At 32.9% G+C, this 20412-nt stretch overlaps 6 protein-coding genes across 11 annotated transcripts; 3 read left to right on the plus strand and 3 right to left on the minus strand.

Moving 5' to 3' along the window:
- Window positions 1–728: 728 nt before the first annotated feature.
- Window positions 729–5076, minus strand: REPTOR (repressed by TOR). Its single transcript, XM_033481211.2, has 6 exons — window positions 4521–5076; window positions 3805–4444; window positions 3253–3678; window positions 2675–3172; window positions 2463–2585; window positions 729–2242 (listed from the first exon to the last, which is right to left on the minus strand). The coding sequence occupies exons 2-6, from the start codon at window positions 4430–4432 to the stop codon at window positions 2148–2150; spliced, it is 1770 nt and encodes a 589-aa protein (XP_033337102.2). The 5' UTR covers window positions 4433–4444; window positions 4521–5076; the 3' UTR covers window positions 729–2147.
- A 521-nt stretch (window positions 5077–5597) lies between these two features.
- morgue (modifier of rpr and grim, ubiquitously expressed) lies at window positions 5598–8059 on the plus strand. Its single transcript, XM_033481212.2, has 5 exons — window positions 5598–6205; window positions 6349–6474; window positions 6560–7599; window positions 7673–7844; window positions 7913–8059. Exons 1-5 carry the CDS (start codon window positions 6059–6061, stop codon window positions 8027–8029), a joined length of 1602 nt encoding a protein of 533 aa, XP_033337103.1. The 5' UTR covers window positions 5598–6058; the 3' UTR covers window positions 8030–8059.
- A 120-nt stretch (window positions 8060–8179) lies between these two features.
- LOC117226634 (uncharacterized protein KIAA2013 homolog) lies at window positions 8180–11451 on the minus strand. Of its 3 annotated transcripts, none has more exons than XM_033481210.2 (8): window positions 11044–11451; window positions 10534–10807; window positions 9995–10466; window positions 9546–9783; window positions 9238–9476; window positions 8946–9173; window positions 8519–8793; window positions 8180–8458 (listed from the first exon to the last, which is right to left on the minus strand). In XM_033481210.2, exons 2-8 carry the CDS (start codon window positions 10712–10714, stop codon window positions 8271–8273), a joined length of 1821 nt encoding a protein of 606 aa, XP_033337101.2. In that variant the 5' UTR covers window positions 10715–10807; window positions 11044–11451; the 3' UTR covers window positions 8180–8270. The 3 variants fall into 3 exon arrangements, with proteins under 3 accessions (XP_033337101.2, XP_033337098.2, XP_033337100.2); XM_033481207.2 differs by having other exon boundaries at window positions 11010–11451; XM_033481209.2 differs by having other exon boundaries at window positions 10995–11451.
- A 190-nt stretch (window positions 11452–11641) lies between these two features.
- On the plus strand, window positions 11642–16057 carry LOC117226632 (sorting nexin-14). Of its 4 annotated transcripts, none has more exons than XM_033481202.2 (11): window positions 11643–11789; window positions 11944–12316; window positions 12394–12545; window positions 12653–12896; window positions 12992–13381; window positions 13539–13851; window positions 13953–14108; window positions 14182–14306; window positions 14370–14431; window positions 14503–15338; window positions 15418–16057. In XM_033481202.2, the coding sequence occupies exons 3-11, from the start codon at window positions 12439–12441 to the stop codon at window positions 15831–15833; spliced, it is 2649 nt and encodes an 882-aa protein (XP_033337093.2). In that variant the 5' UTR covers window positions 11643–11789; window positions 11944–12316; window positions 12394–12438; the 3' UTR covers window positions 15834–16057. The 4 variants fall into 4 exon arrangements, with proteins under 4 accessions (XP_033337096.2, XP_033337093.2, XP_033337095.2 ...); XM_033481204.2 differs by having other exon boundaries at window positions 11981–12316; XM_033481205.2 differs by having other exon boundaries at window positions 11642–12316; window positions 12399–12545.
- Window positions 16058–16199: 142 nt separating this feature from the next.
- On the plus strand, window positions 16200–17609 carry LOC117226637 (glycine N-acyltransferase-like protein 3). The gene is made up of 4 exons (XM_033481213.2): window positions 16200–16511; window positions 16608–16724; window positions 16792–17042; window positions 17119–17609. Exons 1-4 carry the CDS (start codon window positions 16410–16412, stop codon window positions 17531–17533), a joined length of 885 nt encoding a protein of 294 aa, XP_033337104.2. The 5' UTR covers window positions 16200–16409; the 3' UTR covers window positions 17534–17609.
- A 269-nt stretch (window positions 17610–17878) lies between these two features.
- LOC117226485 (developmentally-regulated GTP-binding protein 2) lies at window positions 17879–20328 on the minus strand. The gene is made up of 5 exons (XM_033480847.2): window positions 20166–20328; window positions 19397–19704; window positions 18847–19277; window positions 18541–18742; window positions 17879–18465 (listed from the first exon to the last, which is right to left on the minus strand). Exons 1-5 carry the CDS (start codon window positions 20227–20229, stop codon window positions 18379–18381), a joined length of 1092 nt encoding a protein of 363 aa, XP_033336738.1. The 5' UTR covers window positions 20230–20328; the 3' UTR covers window positions 17879–18378.
- Window positions 20329–20412: the final 84 nt, after the last annotated feature.

Consider the following 20412-nt stretch of genomic DNA (forward strand, 5'->3'; position numbering starts at 1 on the left):
TTCAAGTATCCAATAAGGGTACTTAATCACAACCATTCATTCTCAATCAATTTCAAGGGTGTACACTTTACGAGTTCACTTGAGATAATTTGCAACACGAAAACATTAAAGACATGAAGGTAGCATGATGCTTCACACATACAGCATAATTATTAGTTTCCTTGAATATACTTCAATAATTACAGTATCACATCGTATTACAGTTACGAATAAAAATATACATTTCAGTTAAGTGATACAAAAATCTTACAAATATGTATCTGTAGTAAAATTAATTTTAAGAGTTGGTAATCTCAATGCTAATTAGAGTATTTAAGATAAATTACGATGACAATCTGTAATAACGCAAGATAGATTAAAAACTGACAACTCTGTGTCAGTTATGTTTTAAAAAAGAAGGTTCTACTCCTCCAAGTACTAACAAAAAAATTGTTCACATGCATTCTTGCAAATAGTTTAATTACTGTACATATTGAACTATATAAAACCGCTTAAGTATGAATTTCGAATGATATTCTTTTGAAATATGTAATATACAATATGTTGTATCAAATATTTATATACATAAGTCACCAGAACCTATAAAGACAGTAGTAATTAAGTAGTAGAAATTATAGAATTCGTTTATACCATTATAGAAACTTTCAATAAGTAAGAGGCAATCATCTTCAATTTTTAGAACTTTGTGAAACTATCGGTGATACATGGAAGAAAAATGCCTGAACCTGTTAACATAAAAAATCATATATTTAAATCTAAATCTCAAACAATATTTACAAATAACTTAAAGCAAATAACCCTTTAATATAAAATTACTCATCTTATACCGATTTTATCATTGTCAAATTGTATTCTATATAGTAGCTGTTCCAGATTGCATATTATTTAAATCAATGATTTATAAAATTCCAAACACTGGATTCTTGATTCTATACATTTACGTATCGCCTACTAAAAATTTTAGCATCAAATGATGCCATTCGCAAGATAAAAATAATAATATAAAATTAATTTCGAACGTAGCAAGTACTTTGTATTACAAACAAGTTATATGGTAAAACATAATTCGTAGACCCGACTTCTTCAAATAGAAAATAACAATGCTCATAGCTTCGCAACTCTTCTCTACATATCCACAAAATGAAAAAATTCAATTTCCATTGATACACATACACACACTACTTTCTCGTGATAATAATCGCTGTTATCAAAATGTTGGTATCAAACTGAAAACACTTGTTCGTTCAACTATATCGAATTTTCAATTATTAAAAAGTATACACAAAATGTAATTCTCCAGTATTATATCAATGATTACTTGGTAGAATGTTTAAATATGTTTTAAAAGAATAATAGAGAAATTAATGCGTATGATACCCATCGCTTTTTCGTTTTTTATACTGCAAGCGTTTATATTTATGTAATCGCATAGCATGTAGAATAATATTGCGAAATTCGGAGCATTTTTCTAACGTTATATGTACATATACACACACAAGTACACAAACACGCGCAAATATAAAAATTATGTACAAGATAAAGAAAGAAACAAGGCAGAGTAACAGGAAATAGGAATGCAATGCCTCAACGAGACAGAGAATCGATGATACATTTTGTAACATTCAATTTGAAGCAATGCATAGAAACTCTGTCAAATCTGTATATATATCTGTACATACAAATGTACATATATATACATACATATAGAGAGAGATAAAAAGAGAGATTTACAAGTTTATGATGGCAACAAAAGTAATAAATGAAAATATTTATCACAAATGAAGTCAGGAACCGGTGATTCAATAATGCGTACGATTTTGTTTGTATAAAAATGAGCAATCTGAAATATATTACTTAATAATAACAATAAAAATAAACTATAAGAATATCTGCAACTTCGCTTAACCTAGCATACTGATGATAATAATTATCTATTGATTGCTAATGATTTTACCATAAAACAACTTGAACCGTCTTTACAATTGTTTGGTTCCTGATTTCTGTGTCAAAAGCAACAGTCACTTTTGATTTCCGACTTGGTGATAAATTGTTAAACAAAAGTGGATGAATCCATCGCTTCTTCTATGCAATTTCGCATCAATACACACAAGTAAATAGCATAATTTTTAACAAATAATCCAGGTATATTAAAAGTCGTCGATGCCGCCATCAGGAACGCCAGCACGAACTTTATCCAATACTTTGTTGACAAACTCGGTTGAATGATTTGCAATTCGTACTTCTGTAACACATAAATGTGATTTAAGAATGCATAAATCTTTAATTTTCACTATGTGAAAATGATTTTTCTTCCTAAAAAAAATATTTAGTTTAATGTTTATCAAATATAGACATTCAAGACAATTACATTAGCACTTCTTCTGGCTTCCTCTGTAATTGTATTAAACAAAAACATAATATTTGGTTGTTGGTATAAAAATAGCAATCGTAGTAATACTAACTCGTAGCAAGTTTACAGTATTTTTCCATCTGACGTGTTAATTCTTCTTGATTTTCAGGATTGGACTCCGCTAGTTTCGCAGCAAGTGTTTGCTTCGCTTGGGATATGCCATGAATCAGTCGCTCTGTGATAATAATTAGAAATTTGCTACATTTCGTTTCCAATGAAAGGACCAGTAAACAATCGAATAGTGTCTAATTGTGAATACTAAACTGTGTTCTTGTTCAAGACCATGTAATTTGATCTTATTCGCTTCGTGTTGAGCTTTCTTCTTCAAACGACACGCCCGGGAAGCCAGTTTATTTTTTTCTTTACGTGTTTTTGGCCTTGCCGTAAATGGTAACTCCGAAACTGGCGTCATGTCATTTATCACACGGGATAGTTTATCTAATTCACGACCAATGCTGTACAATTTTCGAGGATTTGGTGTCAGATCGTTTCCATCACCTTTCCGTGCTTTCCCACTGTGCTTAATACCACGGAGCGCACAATGTGGACTGAAAACAGGATCGGTGGCTTCGTTCAAAATATGTGGATCTTCTAATCGCGTTCTTGCTACAAGTCTCTGTCCCTTTGGTCCCTTTGCCTGTACATTATACTGCCAAAAGTATCGTTCTTTTTTACTGTGTTTACTCTCCCGATTCGAGTCGATGCTTCCACTTCCTATTCTACTTCCAGTACTTTGATCTTCACCATCGCTGCCACCTGTATCTACAAATGTATGATACTATGTAACGCTAGACCAACAAACATTATGAGAACAATTGTAATACTTGTAATTGATAAAATACCGTTATCGCTACTGTAATCATCATAGTGATCACTATCATCATCACTATCTTCATAACCTTCATCGTGACTAAGATGATCAACACGGTAACACGGATCTGGACTGAGTGCTTCCCCAGTACTTAAACTACTTGTCGAACCTGCCTCAATGACACCGCTACCGGTCAGACTACTAGTACTTAATAAATGTGGACGTGGTTCTCTGCGAGTCCAAATCTGTTCGAATCCCATTGTTCGAGTTGGAGCAGACATTGACAAACTGGAAACCTTGGGTTTATTGTTCGTCGTACAACCAATGTCTATCTGTCCACATGTGGAATTATCAAAAGAGTTTTCGCCTCGCCTCATTAATAGATCATGAAGTGCTGATTGACCACTAGGCCTGTTCATAGGATGTGGAGATGTAGATGAACTAGCTGTTGAACTACCTTTAAATAAAAATAATACTATCAGTTATTAACATTAAAATATTGTTTTAATCTCAATCATTAATTTTCTTGAACTAATATAAATTTAAAAAATTAAGAGCTATTTAATATTATTATGCAATAAACCTGCGACATTACTGGTTCCTGGACTTGGAAATGCATTAGGACTAATTGTTTCCAAATTATCACCAACATTTATATTCAAATTAAATCCATGTGTGTTCATGTAAGCAGAACAAATATTGCGATATGTTGATCCAGATTGTGGAAAACTGCTTGGTGCAAAACCACCATTGTTATCGTTGAACAGTGGAGCAACCGATTGCGTGACATTAACGTCTACTTTAAAAGGTTGAATCCTTTCTTCTGGTAAAAGCAGATCATCAAAATTTAAATCGCCTAGAAGTGTTTCGTCATTTGCATTTAGTTCAGCAAGGGTAGGTCCTTGAATAAGGTCTGCTTTGTCAACTTGAAATATATCGTCGTCCTCCATTTTAAATGATACATCTAGTTGATCAGAATCCATTTTAAATGGAGATTCTATAAGATCTGGTCTGTTAGGCCAAACAGATGGTATGGTTAGTGGAGACGGGGAGAACTGATCGTATACACCTCTACCGCTCCTATGTCCACCTGGTATTGGTACTGATGCAGAGGACGAACCCATTTCTTGATTGGGTTCTTGCTTTATTATACCATCCATTGGACTGGGTTTAATCTCTGGAAATATCTCTGTATATCCAGACTCTCCCATTTGTAACAAAATCTTAAAATCGATCAGATTAAAATTTTCTACTTTCAAACATACAGTTTAGATAAATCAAAATTTGATGGAGACTTACCAATTATTTAGTTTTTGATTAGCCAATCAATCAAATATCAAACGATCGATTGCAAAGTTCCAAACAGTAATCAATTGTATGCAACCACACAAACTTGCTGCATGCAAGTAAAGTCGTGCGAAACAATTCGATTTAAAGTGAAAGTGAAGTAAATAACAAAACGTGCGATCACGGTCGATTTGTTCGCATAGTTCTTGTTGGTAGAAATTAATAACAAAAATTGTGGGTCCACGCGCTTACATAGTACACTCAATACCCGCACACGAGATGACCATGACTTTCGTCAGCAAATATTTTTCCTAGGCGACGACATTGCTTCGGATGAAATTTTCTCAAATTAATCTTGAAAAAAAATCCCAAGATTTTTCGTTCAGGCGAAAAAACACATTACAGTGGAGAAGCAAACGTTCTGATGCACTAGTGAGTCACTTTCTTTGGCTGAGCACCAAATATCTGTAAAAACCAATCACAAAACACAGTTTGTTATTGTTTTGCCACAAAATTTTCGAGACAATATTACTGATATTAACATAAATAGGGAACGGTCACATGACAAAAGTCGAGTGTCCGACCAATCAAAACATTCAACCAATCATAAGTGAATCTTTAACTTGTTACTAATTTATGATTCGCAAGTTTATTAACATTTATAACACAATAAAACGACAAAGTCACACGATGATGCAAAGACCATTAAATAGACAAACTTCTATTGCGACTATTGCAAAGTTAAGCGACTGGATAAAAAAATGTAATCGTAGTTATGTATTACTCATTTGTTGCTCATTCGCTTTAAGAATTGACCCGTCATAACATAACCACGTGATTTTTGCAGGAACGTGCGCAATGACATGACCACGATATGTACAATCATTTTTATGACATAATTATAATATACATAGTTGAATATTTCAATTGTAATTATTAATCATTAATACCAAGAGTTGTTACGCAATTTTTATTTGATAGAACAATCTCAGTTACTCTAAATGGATTCTATTTGTGAATTTTTTTGCAGATAGGCACGCTCCTGCTTACAATGAAATGGTCTAATGAGAGGGTGATCACGTGATACACTAAGTCCACCATTGTTGTGTGTGGGCTGTCTACATCTACAATACAATGTGAATGAATGGCAAGTGGACTACGTACATATGTGTACGATGTGTACTTATGTACATAGAAAGAACTGAAGCATGCACACAGTGTTTAATTTCATAGCAGTCTTTTAAATCTTAAAGTCCCCAGTGTTGATACATATTTGATTGGTAGAACGTACAAATCATATTGTTATAATTTTCTGTTATTTGACCTAAAACAGAAAAGATTTTTTTCGCGGTCACAGTACATATATTGAGTTCTGTTAGCATAGTTCAAGAACAATTGTTACAGCTCTTGTTTATGCCTTGAATGTTAACCATCCGGATCGAAATAGATCCCGAATTATAAATAATGAGTGCAATATATCGCGAGTGTGTGTCTCTATCGGATAATTTACTGCGTCCTTGGTAACAGAGCATAACATTTGTTATAATAAAATGGCTGGGGACAAAGTCGTCGGTGGTTCTTCGTACATCAGCGGAGAAAAAGTACATCAAATTAGTGCTTGTAACGTGAATTTAAATGTGGAAGATGAGTTTCTCGAATCTGTCGAATACGTCCCTTGTCCTGAATTTTTTTTTCCGGTAAGTTCTCATAATTTGATCATTTATATGATGATTATAATTTGTACTATGAAGGTTTCTTTTATTGAGTTCTTCGAATCATAAATTGGTGTCAAAGACTACGTACTATGTTGATAGTTTAACTAATACACTTACTATTTTAGACGGCAGCTTGTTGTTTCTGTAATGGGTATTATGGGCCATGTTCTGGAGAACCTGTTTGCCCAACTTGTCATGCGTTTTTATTTCCTAATGACATTGGTTTTCTACCAGTACCTATCTTCAGTGAAGTATGTTTATTTGTTATTATACTACTGTTGTCTAGTGTGTTTCAATTTATTATATTTCATAAATAATTTCTTTCAAATGTTCTAGAAAACAGATGACGAAGATTCAGGAAATGATGAGCCAACCGAATTATATTACAATCATGAGAGAAGAGCCAGTCAGCAACAACAGAATTCTCCACAAAATCCAATTTCAAATCTATCAAACATATCAAATGTTTCTAATCCTAATTCTCATATATCTTCACATATTCACTCGCAAAACAAAAGTATTTCAGCTCTGCAAAATTGTCAAAGAGTTTCTTGTAACATAAACACTGGTAGTTCTAAGAGTGTGGCTGGTTTGTCACAAAACACGCGCCATTTTCACGATGAACATACTAATAAAATGCGGGACAGAGCTAATGGGAACGATGAAACACATTCGCAAAATCATAATGAGAAAGTATTGACTGTAAATTTCCAAAATGTGGTAGAGGAAGAACTGCATAACGCAGCATCGCAAGCACAAGAATTAGAAAATTATCAACACTATCAATGGAATTACAAAGTACAGGATAATGTCGGAGAGCCATCACGATCATACAACTTATCCGAACGACTAGTGATGTTAACAAATTATAGACACATCGAGCATGAACCCATTAATGAACCGGGACTGGTGGAACGCTTACCGCCAGAGGTGTTGTTATTTATTTTCTCGCATTTGGATGACATTAGTCTTTGGTCAGCTGCAAACGTTTGTCGTAGATGGTACGGGTTGTTATCAACGCATATAACACCGCAACAGTGGCAACAAAATGTTAAATTACGGTGGCCACTGTATAAACCCATTGGAACGGTTAAAAATTGGTATAAAGTGTACGATTTCTTAGCTTCCTCGGCGCCTTGCAGAACATGTTTGGCCCAAATATGTTTAAGATCACGACAATTAAGAATGGAAGAGAATTCATGGAGGAGAAAAAGATTAAATAGCGAAGTTAAGAATTTAAGAGTAGATCCTCCTGAAGGCATCCAAGCTACTCCTTTGGATCAAATGTATTGTCAATGGCAGGCTACTATAACTGGGCCTGTCGGAAGTCCATACGAAGGAGGCTTGTTTTATCTTTATTTGCAAGTACCAAGAAGGTATTTAAACAAATGTATATAAAATAGAAAGCCATATCATGCTTTTTCTGATGCATATTTTAAATTTTTTCAGTTATCCTCTGTATCCGCCGATAGTACGATTTCTTACAAAAATACTTCATCCGAATGTATCTAGGCATGGTGATGTTGGTATAGATTCAATTCATCATAATTGGTCCTTGGCGCTAACAATATCGAAAGTTATAATCAGTGTGCAGAGTTTGCTTACGGACCCGTATTGTCAGGTATATTATATGTGCTAAATTATTGTTTTTACCAAAGGACTACTAATAATAAAAATTGCAATATATAGGTTTGCATGGAACCAGAACTGGGTGAAATGTATTTGAATGATCGTGAAAGATTTGACGAAATTGCCAGGGCATGGACATGGCGATACGCTATGCATGACGTTGTGACACCATTATAAAGAAATGATTAATAAATTATTTGATAAATATGCGACTACTATTCATTAGCCTTTTCAGTGGCTTACGATTATAAATTGAATGAATTGTACTGCAAATAATCGACTCAACAGAAATGCCCGATCGTCAAGCACAATAAAATAGTCCAGAAGAAAATTTTTATAAAGCTTATTTACTATTTAAGTATGATTTTATATATGACAAATATATACATATGCACAATAAAGTAACTAGACACAGTAATCACAGTTTACTGTATCTGACTTTCTGTTTATCTTGGTGATCATAATATTCATTAACAATAAGTTTACAAAGGAACAAATGAAATATAATTATAAGGAAACATATACTGATCCAAAAAAGTGTTGGTAGCCCACCAAGCTGATGTCCATGTTTATGCAAAGCCATCACAACATGATCATGTGCTGGAGCTATAAACAAGACGACGTTATGCAGCTTCCATAAATAAAACAACGGATTTTCATACTAACCATCGTCTACTGCATGAACATGCAATGCATTTCGCAGGTCTTGCATATGTTGATGATCAGACGTTATGTATAGTATAGAAGTAAATGGCTTTGTTAATTTTACAGGGAAGTTTGTATACGACTGACTTAATGAAACAGGTGCATCCAAACAGCCTGCATCGCAGCCGAAATATACGCTGTCACTTTTGTCCAAAGCCACTCCCAAAACTGCACGATTGTCTTCCCCTACTGTTACTGATATATTTAAATGAGTTACATTACCGTAACTAATCCTTCTAAAATCAGAAAGTCAAAACATTTACATAACGTACTTTGTATTTGTATAAAAAATAAAACAGGTAACAAATTAATTCAAAGTTCTCAATTTACTTTTTTTCTGTATGATTAATATCTTTTTGTTTCTAGCAAGCATCTACTATAATAATACCTAAATAAATAATCTCGATGAAGATATTGTGGATCAGTATTGAACTCAAGATGTTGATTGCTAAATCGTAGACTGCCAAGGCTTAAAACAATTGCTTGTTGTACTGCCAATGGATCGCCTGTCATTAAATGATGACATCCTTGCTTTTCCAGGGTAATTAACCACGCTTCGACAACACTGTTCACGCCAACAATAGTAGATGTATCTTTCCATAATCGTGGTGCATCTCTGAAATATGATGATGAGATAGAAATTCTACAAGGAAGTGTTTGTCAAAAAGTGTTTTACTCACAAAGTATGATGCCCGCGGTAACAACCCTCATTCATAGCTACACTTTTCTCTATGTCTGGAATACCTTTTGAAATTTGAGACAGCACGTAATAAACAGTGGAATTTATTTTGTGACCATTGATAGCACCCTCAGCTTTAGAGTCACTTATTCTGAGACTTGTATACCAATAACTTTGCCAAAGGCTGCTGTGATCAGGTTTCAAATTTCGTTGCTGAATTTTTAATACTTTCTTCATTGCCTGAAATTAATCATAATAAACTATATGGTGTTTGTGCAAATATTGTTGCATTTGGGTATTTGTACAAACCTCTATAGCTTTCTTTTTTGTTATCTCATACTGATTGTGGTATTCCTCCATCAATACAGGTTCACTGTACTGTATACTCGTCATGTACTTTAATTTTACAGTACTTCTTGCTTTAACTTGTACCATTCTTGGTGGAACTTTGTAAAGTATTGAAATAGTAACGATCTTATTTGTGTTAGACAGTGGAACAAAGCCAGAAATTAAGTTATACTCATGTATAAAATCGTCTACTTGAATTCTGCGCATATAAATATATATTCTTAATATCTTTCAATTAGTATCACGAGTTTATTACTCATTTCATATGTATATAAATTTGATGAACCATAAATTTAACAGACATTAGTAAAGTAGTGTGCTCATCCAAAATATAAAATAGAACTATTCTTTTTTCCTTGATCTGTTAAATCAATAGTTCAGTAATACTATGTATTAATTTGATTAATTACTTAGTTAGTTCTATATGAGTGTTGCTCCAATGTGCAGACATTTGAGGCTTTAATGGCACATTTTGGGAGAGTGAAAATGGATTTACAATTTTCACATCTTGAACCATTATTGCATCGAATACTCTATGAGCATAATATTGAAATTCTATGTAATATTTGTCCCTGAGACACTGGTAGTGATAAATAACTCCATTTGTAAAATCAGTAACAGTAGCTTCTGTGTGAAGATTGTCACTAGGCAAAGGATGCGAGATTAATGGTTGGAACTGTATTGGTAATGACAATGCTCGTCCTTGCTTGATATATATCAAAGCTTCTGATACAATAGGAACTCCAAAAATTCCATTGCCAATATATGGTAAATACTGATGTTCATTTTCTCTTGGAGGTTTATGTAGTATATTTACATTATACTCATCAGCTTCGTACTGAAACGGAGCCAATCTTTCATTCATACAATAATCTTCAAATGCTGCAAAATACACATTGTTTTATAGTTGAAAGATAAAGATATAGATGAATATACTAAATTGAATTACCTTGTGTAGATTCTCCTGCTGAAGAAAACAACCACTGTGCAAACGGTGGACCAAAATAAAGTAGTATTCCGCCACAAATAATAATGATGATTAGGATCTTGCGATACGAATAATTCCCGTCAACTAAACGACGTATTCGTTTCCCAATTTCACGACTATCGAACATTGTTCCAGGTCTCATAATTATTATTCGTTTTATGTACTTCAGTCTTCGTGCGTTTCTTCAGGCGTTTTTTCAACTTTTGGAGGTTGCTCGGAAACATAACATCTCGACCTTTTTTGAAGTTCCGATTTTATTAAAAATTGTTGTTTGATAATCTTCGTTTTTACTACTAACAACAACGGCTCCGGCCGTACACACACACATTCATTCATCACATTCATCCTCCACATTTAAAAGATAATTTAACACAAAACAAAATAGCTAAATGACTTAAAATAAGGTTTATATACATATATACATTCACAATCAATACCACCAATCACATATCCGCCATTTCAGCGCCATACCAAACAATAGCGTTATAAGTTTCAAAGGATTTCGATCGTATATTTCATAAAACGCCAATGACTGACTTTCCCGTGAATAAATCACACTTCGCAGTTTAGCGAATGTGACATCGTATGAGCGCTTAGCATCGGTCACACCTGTGATACCCTCTACAGTCGAACCCATAAAATTCTGGTTCACCATTTCCGCACGCAAAGTTGATGAGCGCGCAGTGTTCTTCTCAATCAACCGATATCTATCGCCGTCATGACTTTAGTGATCAAATCATCTAATAGATAATTTTCCAAATTAACCCACATACGTAATGATTGTTCACATTCAAGTGAAACTTTATCGTTATGTTGAGATTTCCAGTGTGCTGTTATAATTACTTTAAATCAAAATGTACCAAACACAAGATACATACATTCTTTCAACATTCATTTAAGTTCTCAAAATCTAACACACCTGAACGATAAAGCATCGAAATATGTATGTATTGTAATTACATACTTTTTATTCGAGTGTCAATGATTCGTGCCGTTTCTACCGTAAAACACAATGCAAATTTTGGCAGGAATCATTTGTATCGTAGGAAGGGTGATAATAGCTCCGCTTATGGCAAAATTAAGAAGCTCTCGTCAGGGTTTATACAGCGCCAATTGGTAAATGGCAAAACGATGAAACTGCTAGCCAAACAGTAGAGCTGCCTGTGTTGAATTTGGGAAATTCTGTCCAGGATTCATACGGCTCCAATTAGTAAATGGTAAAACACTGAAACTAATAACATAAATGATTTAGCGAAATAATATTTCAAAATACATTCGTTGTATTCGTGCTTCAAAAGTTACTTTGTACTTTAAATTCTACTAGTTATTTATTTACGGTAAAGCGACTAGAAATATTAAATTTATTAATAGAAGCCGTTTACTAATTGACGTTGTACGAATTCTGAAGAGAACTACAAGATATCATAAGAAGAGAAGCCAGGGTTCACTTAACCCCACTTTGAAGCAAACTGCGAAGGATGACATTCGTATCAACAACGTCATAACATGTGGACTACAGTAACATAGGGTCACAGTGTCACGTGTGTGAATGCTGTCCTGTCAATAGTCTTGCTAGAAATTTGGATTTCTAAGTATATTTGCATTTTAGACAGGCTAAAACTTGTGAATTCACTCTGATTCACTCGTTTTTTAAATGTCTCTAAATGTCCATTTTGAAATGGACAATTATTTTTTCGATCGCGTACAAACGAATATGCGTCAGGGAACCTACACATATAACAACGTATGCATTTATTTTCTACACGTGTCACGTGATAAATGTATCGTAGTGTTATCAAATGTTTTTATTATGTTGTTTAGAGTAGGCACAGTGATTGAATTCTAATAAGGAGGATTGATGCAACCATGGCATTTTTTACTACTGACAAAGTACAAGATTTTTATGTCTGTAATGTAGTAATTCCAACAGTAGTACTTACATTAATTGCATTTATTTTAATTATATTTAAGAGGTGAGTAATTATATAGGATTCTGTATATATTTATATTTAATATTTTAAACATAAATGTTCAATATATTACTTCTTTCAATAATAAATTCTTCATAAATGTATTTTAGTATTATTTGGGTAATCATTATGGGTTGCTTGTACATAGTAAGCATTTTCTACGGACTTGTCATACTACAATACATTAATATGATAATGGTCAAGTTCAATGCTATTTGTGGTACACTGAAACCAATGTATGATGTTAAAGAGCCTTGCAGTGTTTGTAACAGTAATGACTGCAAAAGACATAAATTATTACCTCACTCGACTAAAGTAAAAATACCAAAGGATTTCGACTATGCTCTGGAACAAGTATTAAAATTTTTATCATTACATTAAAGATTAAGCGAGATTTAACAGAATTTTGCATTTATTTCCCGATAGACGCGTATAATTTCTGTTCCCAGCTTCTTGAAGACGTATTGCAAAAGTATGTTTGTGCATGGTACTCGGATTTCTCCACAAACGAGGCTTTTGTGCAACAACTTCGTTTGGCTACAGCTACTGCAACTAAAAATATTGCAGTTCGTTTGTTGCGCACGGATGTAGCCAATGTCGTTTTTTATCGACTAATACCTTTGCTTTTGCAACACTCTCAAGATTGGAAAGTGTTGAGCGCGAATTCTCAAAAATCATGCGATATTTCTCATTTCCGTGACCATGTGATTAAATATCTGGGTCATGAGATTCATCCAGCAGCTTACTCACGAAAGGCTGAACTAAATTATCTTAGAGGCTTGGTCATTGCAATTCTACCACATTTACTTCCTGCTGTACATGTATCCACTAATAATAAGGTGAGACATAACACTTAATCTTTTTAAACACTCTTTGTGTCTTCAAACAGTAATATTGTTTTTACATGCAATAACATGCTATTTGATGCACTTCTTAAAAGTATTCTTTTACTCAGAAGAATATTATAAAAAATGTTTTATTAAAAAATATTTTCAGGTGATACTTCGTGAAATTTTATCAAATTGGATTCTACTGCCGGCGATAGATGCGATCGCCGATCCAGAAAACATAAATACTTTAGTAATGCTATCAACGCATCGGGATGCAACAATGTCCAATCATATAGATACATTAAATGTACAGATGCTGCAATGTTGGACGACCAACCTAGTTATGCCAAACTTCTCATACAATCATCTAAAACCTTCTTTGGATGAGATTTTGAACAATGCTAGATTGTTATACATGTTTATACAACACGTGAAAGAAACTGGGCCTATGAATCTTTTACAATTTTGTTTAGATATTGGTAAATATCGACTCAAAATATTTTACTTACAATTAGTGTAATTATAAAATTGATGTGTCAAAATTATATTCACTCAATTCTAATACTTTACTTGTTTGTAGATGACCTAAGTAAACGAATGTTAAATCCGGAGATAAGTGCAGACGCTGAAAATAGTTTATACATTGATATACAAAATATGTATTCAACGTATCTTGATCCTGATGGGTCAGAGTATTTACATTTACCAAAAGATATATCAATGGGAATTCAGCAAGGTAAATACAAAGCATATTATACTTTGTAATTAGAAATTTTAACATCATTTTAGATCTCTGATAACATTTTTAGTTCTTGAAAAAAGTTCAAATAAAATCGAAGAACTAAGAACATCACGACCGTTTTATCAAGCACATCAAGAAGCGCATGCATTATTAGAATCCACTTGCGTACCGTCATTTCATCACAGTTATCAGGTGAATAAAATGACAGTATTTTGCCTTTTGTGTAAAAATTATTAGAAATGTCTATTGTTTCAGCTTTACGTTTCGTTATGCGGATGTCCAACAGTAAGTAATGTTAAACAATCATCACGTACAAGGTGAGTAAATTGACACTGAAAGATAAATTAGCGTAATCTTTGTAAAATAATAGAATGATCTGTAATTTTAGTGTTGTCGGTGGATTTACAAATGTATCAGCGAAAATTGGGAATCACTTTCCAAAGATAGAAGGGATTTTACGAGCGTCAACAATCGACGGAATGCCTTACCAAGATATCTACCAAGGCGAAGAAATTGATAATCCGCTACGACCATACAATGAAATTAAATGTACAGACAGTACCTTCTCCAGAGATTTAACAACATGGCGAGTTAGTATTCTGCATACTGAGTCCGGAGACAGTCAACCGCTTTATATGATATCTGTGCACGACATAGCTGAAGGAAAGTCTTGGACAGTTTTACGCCGTGATCAAGACTTTTATGCTTTGCGTACGCGATTGATAGAGTTCCACGGTGATAAGGAATTGAGTGACTCGCCATTGCCATCCCGAAAGAATCCTCATACTTCTTATAATCTGTATAGCCAGCGGTACGAGGACTTCTTGGACAAATTACTTTCGAAACCATCACTCAGAAGCAGCGAGCTGTTGTACAATTTTTTGACAATGCCGAATTTGAAACCATACTTTACAAATTACAGCACGCCGGATATTGGAATACTGTATCAAAGTATGGCATATAAATTACGGAAAGAGAAAGGTCAGAATCTGGATAAATTTATGACAACGTTTCTGGCATCTACCAATATTAAGAACGATTATACTGATATTGGAATTGAATTTTCGAACGATACAAAAGATGTTGAAACAGAGAAAAAGAGCCACGCGGACAGAATATTCGGCGATAATTTAAATATAAATGCCAATTTACAAAAGATTTTATCCTGTCCTTCGACGAAGCGCATTCACGTGAAAGGCACTTGTTTCTGTATTGCAGACGCAGGTAAACTCTCAACTATTTCAACGATACGTATTCTTACATTCCGTAGAGTAAAACTCCAATTTTCTATTTTTCACTTTAGTGGAGAAATTACTGAATGTCTCCTCGATGGTCACGCGAGCTGTTTGGATGTTCGCTTTCTCAACTCGTACAAAAGTAGATCCGCTAGTCAATATTTTATTTTATAACACCTTGACAAAAATATTGAGTAACGGCCGTGCAGCTGCTGTAGTCAACTTGTTGCATACGAAAGTCATGTGTGATAAGAGTCGTAAGAAAGAAAGAATTTCTGCAGGAAACTGTGAAAACTGTTACGAGAGCGCGAAGAAAGGATTGTATGGTTTACTACCGTACTGGTTAATAGGATTGTATAAACCATGGACAGAATTAATGGATTCTGTTGTAGATTCTTTACAAAATGCACAACTTAACAAACACATTGCATACGTTCTTTTAGATCAAATTGTGATAAGTCTGTTTCCTGAACTTGTACTTTAATTTATATAAGAATTATCGATATCATAGCATAGATAAACATAATTATGTACATTAAAATATAAAATACTCATCTACTATATCATTTATAATGAATGTTTGAAAGTAGTAGTAATACCATTAATAATTTATAGACCTACTATTGTATATTTTATAAGAAATGCATAGAAGGTACGAAATGAATATTGTAATATATTTCCAGAAATTAAAACGTTGCGAAAATTGGACATCGTTAAAAATCACATTTAAATGTAACAATTTGATTATTTTATTCGCTAGCGATTATCTGGCTATTAATAATTACAGACTTCTCGTCGAGAAAAAGAAGATATGAAAGTAGATAACGTAATTGTGAAACGGCTTGATCTCATTTAACACGGAAATAAAGTAGGGCAAGACCTATGCATTTAGATGGAAATAGATTTGAACAATCTTGATCATACAGACATAACATACCTTTATTATCTCAAGTGGGCGGAACGGTATACATAGTTGAGGTTTATAAAAAGAATGACGATATCGGGAACATCATTATATATATTGTAGCTACTTGAAACAGGTTAAACAGTTCACATAATAATGTCAGAGGAAACAACCACTGATATTTTGCAATCCTTGTCTTTTGAAAAATGGAGACTCCTTCAACGTAAAACGAAGCATAATTGGCCACAATTTGCATATGTAAGTCTCTACAGTGAATAACCTATAGTTCTCATTGCATATTTTCATCAGGCTCACTTTCTGGATATGGTATTAATGAAGGACTATTTCTTATAGATTTACTATTGGATTGAAAATGCTATTAAATGGAAAGAAAAAAAACCTGACATTCTAATTGATATCTATTGTCCATATGGTGATTTAGAAAAGGATACTTTCATTGGAATATCCAAGGTAAATACCATACATAAATATGTAAACCATTCACCCATGTAAACGTATGGTAAATTTATTTGTTTAGTTTTCCATATCTATAGTGATAACATTTACTCTAGAACCAAGTAATGGATTATTATATAAAATATTAACAGAAACCAATGTCATAAATTGGAAAGAAACAATTTATTTGGCTGCTGTTCATGAATCTGTTAAGCCTACTGTATACACGGCGATAGAATACTTAAAAAATGTATGCAACTTACAGATTAAATTGGAAGTACCAGGTAATTATTATTTTAAATCTGCTAAGGAATGTGCAGAATTAAAAGTTTGGTAAGCATCATTTTTATTTTCTATATTTGCACGCATTATTATTTAAATATTAAGTGTGTATTTTATTTTTCGTTAGCGTACCAGAAGAATGTTATTTAAAAACATTAGATAAATCGGATGTTCATCTTGTGCATTCTGAATGGCCCCAAAAAAGTTTAGAATGTCCTGAGGAATCTACAAAATACTTAGCTACAATGATAGAAATGAATTGTGGGATAGGATTGCGTTTGAAAAAGGACAATAGTTTGGTTTCTTGGATACTCCATAATGATTGGCATGGTTTAGGAATGGTGCAAACTTTGGTTGAGCATAAAAGAAAGGGGTATGCAAAAACAGTTTCGTCTGCTCTAGCAAAAGATCTTGGACTACAAGATATTTCGGTAACATTATTTATCGTCGAAGGCAATTTGACATCCGAAACAATGTTTACGAATCTTGGTTGGAAACAAATTTCACCAATTATCTGGATAATAGTTCAAGAACAGGAATAACAAATAATAAGGATAATAAGTAACATGTAAATAAATTACAGACAAATCGTTTAAAAATGAAGCTTACAACAAAATATTCTAGTTTCAGTATCTTTTTTCAACCGTTGCTCTAATCTAAGATAACTTAAATCCAATACAGTAGAGACGACCTTATCCGAACATTTATTTTTACAATATTCTGGTATCCAAACGTTCTATTATCAAATCTTTGTATTATTTAGATACATTATCACTTAGTAGGGAACTTGAATAAATTTTTAAATAATAGAATATTTTGGTATCAGGATATTACAAGCAATGAGATAACACATAGGTTCTACTGTATATAACAAAAATAACCAAAAATAACATTCCTGAAAAAGTCACACGACTTTTATTTTATTTCAATCTTACGTCCAGCAGATAGTATAATTATAAATGTAATACTCTTATTTTACAGTATAATCATTTTTCCATTTATCAATAGCTAAAATAGCTAGCATACAGAACAATGAATCTTTCATACAAATTGTAGCATTGTGTAAGTAAATCTTAATTCTCTATACACAAATTTAAAAGTTTTAATATCGTTTATTAAATTACAAAATGGAAAGAAGTGTTTTAATATACAAAATACTATATAATGAAGATTTATTACACTACATAGTTTGCATAAACAACTCTAAATTTTATATTATTAAAAATGTATAGTTTGAGTGTTTATATCCATCTTATAGAAAGAAAAAATTGAAACAATTTTAAATATGAATATCTTTTAAGCAAACGCGTATAAAATTTTAAGGAAACTGTAAAGATTAACTTTACCACTCAATCATTTGTAGATCATATATGTAACATTGCAAGATTTATTTTTTAACTACTTGAATGACATCTTCGTCATGCATGACATGTTGCAATCCTACTCTCTGAGGTGAATATTTTGTACTTGTACCCTGAAAAAAAGAAAATAATATTTTACCTAAGGGATAGAATATTAATATTTGTTGTTTAATAAGCGAATAACTTACCCAAACAAGAGCATATTTAAATTGTTGAGCAAGTGTGCGATGAATAGCATGGCAAACATGCTCCACAGTAACACCTTTTCGTAATATTAAGCCATCGTCAAAGTCTGGTGGTTGACCAGGTTTTTTCGTATATACCCTTATCAAAGATAGATATTCCCAGAGTGTTTCAAGTAAGAAATCCAGATTCAATTTCATATTACAACTGCAACATAAAAGCATGTCATAAATGTTAATTGTTCCAATGATTCTATCATCTTAGAAGTACTTCTTTCCATCACAAAGTAGCAATACATTTAGAAGCTTTACCTAACTACTGCACTATTAGGTTGTCTAGCAATTCTGTCCACTTCTTCTATCGATATTTGATCTATTTTGTTATGTACATAGAGGCATGGCAAATATACTCTGTTAGCGTTAATTACGTCGATTAACTCATCCGCGGTACAATCTTCACGAAACAAGACTTCCGCGTTGAAGATCTTGTATTCATGCAGAATCATTTGAACTAATTTCTCATCTACTTTTGTTAATGGACACGTTGAATTGAAGGCTAATCCACCTCCCTTCTTCACTTTAAAATAAATGTTTGGTTTCTTTTTATTTAACCGAATGCCAACTGATTCTAATTCTTTCTCTAATAGTTGCCTTTGTACATCTTGCTTGGTTGCATCCAGCATCATAAGAACTAAGTCTGCTGTTCTAGCAACAGCAATCACCTGTCTGCCTCTTCCTTTGCCCTAAAATATTCATTCAGAAGCATGAAATTTTAGTTAATTGCAAGTATCATCGGATTACTAGAATATTTGCTTACTTTCATCAGATCAAAGGTAATATCGAAATGTCTATACAAAATTACCTGTGCTGCACCCTCAATTATACCAGGAAGATCAAGGAGTTGAATATTAGCTCCTTTATATTCTATTACACCAGGAATGCAGGTCAATGTAGTGAATTCGTAAGATGCTGCTTCTGATTCTGTATGGGTGAGTGTGCTTAACAAAGTAGACTTTCCTACTGATGGAAAACCTATTAAGGCTACTCTAGCATCTCCTGACTTTAGTACATCGAATCCTTCCCCTTTCTCAGATTTCTTTCCTGGCTCTAAAAGTTGTGACCTATACTTTGCAAGTTTTGCTTTTAATAATCCTAGATGATACTCGGTGGCTGAAAATCAATACGTATATTAGCTGGTAATGTAAGATAATATATTAGTGTATTAAAATTGCTATAATTTTGTTTTTTATAGAAGGTTATTTTTACAATCCCATGTACTTATAAAAAAAAGGTATTGTTTTATTAAAACCTATTATAAACCATAAATAGTTAAATATTATATTTATTAACGTAATAAACATTGTAGTATTGTTACCGGTATATTTAATACGTTAAAATACACTTAAAAAAAGAGTAGTTAACAACCACGAATAAATTTACCTAAAAATTCATCTACATTCTACAAATCGAAGAAAATTCTCCGCAATTTCGTTCGAAATAATTTAATAAGAAAGCCCTCATGAATTTCGAAGTTATTTTAAAAGTTTTTACATATGTCATAAAGAGATAGGCGAATGCAAGTGTTTCAAAATATGGTTAAGAAAAATGTATGTTTCCAAATATGTACAAACCTTTATTTTTCTGAGTCCTAGCAATTTCTTTTTCGATTTCTGATATTTTCTCTAATATACCCATTCTGTATGTATTACACTATCAATAAATTTACATTTACGTGAAAAAGATGCACACCGTCCACACAGTGTGCGTAACACTATGTATGTAATTTAATGCATACGTGCAGGTTGTTTCTATGTGCGTATGTGTATGTAATATATTTTATAATTTCTATGCGTAGGTAATGTGTTATTTACTATAAAC

This window comes from Megalopta genalis, chromosome 2, assembly GCF_051020955.1.
Source record: "Megalopta genalis isolate 19385.01 chromosome 2, iyMegGena1_principal, whole genome shotgun sequence".
NCBI classification, from domain to species: Eukaryota; Metazoa; Arthropoda; class Insecta; order Hymenoptera; family Halictidae; genus Megalopta; species Megalopta genalis.

Excerpts from the sequence above, each read along its gene's own strand:
- REPTOR (XM_033481211.2), bottom strand. The coding sequence starts at position 4,432 with ATGGGAGAGTCTGGATATACAGAGATATTTCCAGAGATTAAACCCAGT. Across the intron at positions 3,679-3,804 it reads AGGAACCAGTAATGTCGCAG|GTAGTTCAACAGCTAGTTCA; the intron begins GTTTATTGCATA and ends TTTTATTTAAAG. Across the intron at positions 3,173-3,252 it reads TGATTACAGTAGCGATAACG|ATACAGGTGGCAGCGATGGT; the intron begins GTATTTTATCAA and ends ATACATTTGTAG.
- LOC117226632 (XM_033481205.2), top strand. The coding sequence starts at position 12,439 with ATGGCATTTTTTACTACTGACAAAGTACAAGATTTTTATGTCTGTAAT. Across the intron at positions 14,307-14,369 it reads CATTTCATCACAGTTATCAG|CTTTACGTTTCGTTATGCGG; the intron begins GTGAATAAAATG and ends CTATTGTTTCAG. Across the intron at positions 15,339-15,417 it reads TTTCTGTATTGCAGACGCAG|TGGAGAAATTACTGAATGTC; the intron begins GTAAACTCTCAA and ends TTTTCACTTTAG.
- LOC117226634 (XM_033481210.2), bottom strand. The coding sequence starts at position 10,714 with ATGAGACCTGGAACAATGTTCGATAGTCGTGAAATTGGGAAACGAATA. Across the intron at positions 9,784-9,994 it reads ACTCATATAGAACTAACTAA|AATTCAAGTAGACGATTTTA; the intron begins GTAATTAATCAA and ends TTATATGCGCAG. Across the intron at positions 9,174-9,237 it reads TACCGCGGGCATCATACTTT|AGATGCACCACGATTATGGA; the intron begins GTGAGTAAAACA and ends ATCATATTTCAG.
- morgue (XM_033481212.2), top strand. The coding sequence starts at position 6,059 with ATGGCTGGGGACAAAGTCGTCGGTGGTTCTTCGTACATCAGCGGAGAA. Across the intron at positions 6,206-6,348 it reads GTCCTGAATTTTTTTTTCCG|ACGGCAGCTTGTTGTTTCTG; the intron begins GTAAGTTCTCAT and ends TTACTATTTTAG. Across the intron at positions 6,475-6,559 it reads CAGTACCTATCTTCAGTGAA|AAAACAGATGACGAAGATTC; the intron begins GTATGTTTATTT and ends CAAATGTTCTAG.
- LOC117226485 (XM_033480847.2), bottom strand. The coding sequence starts at position 20,229 with ATGGGTATATTAGAGAAAATATCAGAAATCGAAAAAGAAATTGCTAGG. Across the intron at positions 19,705-20,165 it reads TAGGACTCAGAAAAATAAAG|CCACCGAGTATCATCTAGGA; the intron begins GTTTGTACATAT and ends ATTGATTTTCAG. Across the intron at positions 19,278-19,396 it reads TAATTGAGGGTGCAGCACAG|GGCAAAGGAAGAGGCAGACA; the intron begins GTAATTTTGTAT and ends TGAATATTTTAG.
- LOC117226637 (XM_033481213.2), top strand. The coding sequence starts at position 16,410 with ATGTCAGAGGAAACAACCACTGATATTTTGCAATCCTTGTCTTTTGAA. Across the intron at positions 16,512-16,607 it reads ATTGGCCACAATTTGCATAT|ATTTACTATTGGATTGAAAA; the intron begins GTAAGTCTCTAC and ends TATTTCTTATAG. Across the intron at positions 16,725-16,791 it reads CTTTCATTGGAATATCCAAG|TTTTCCATATCTATAGTGAT; the intron begins GTAAATACCATA and ends TTATTTGTTTAG.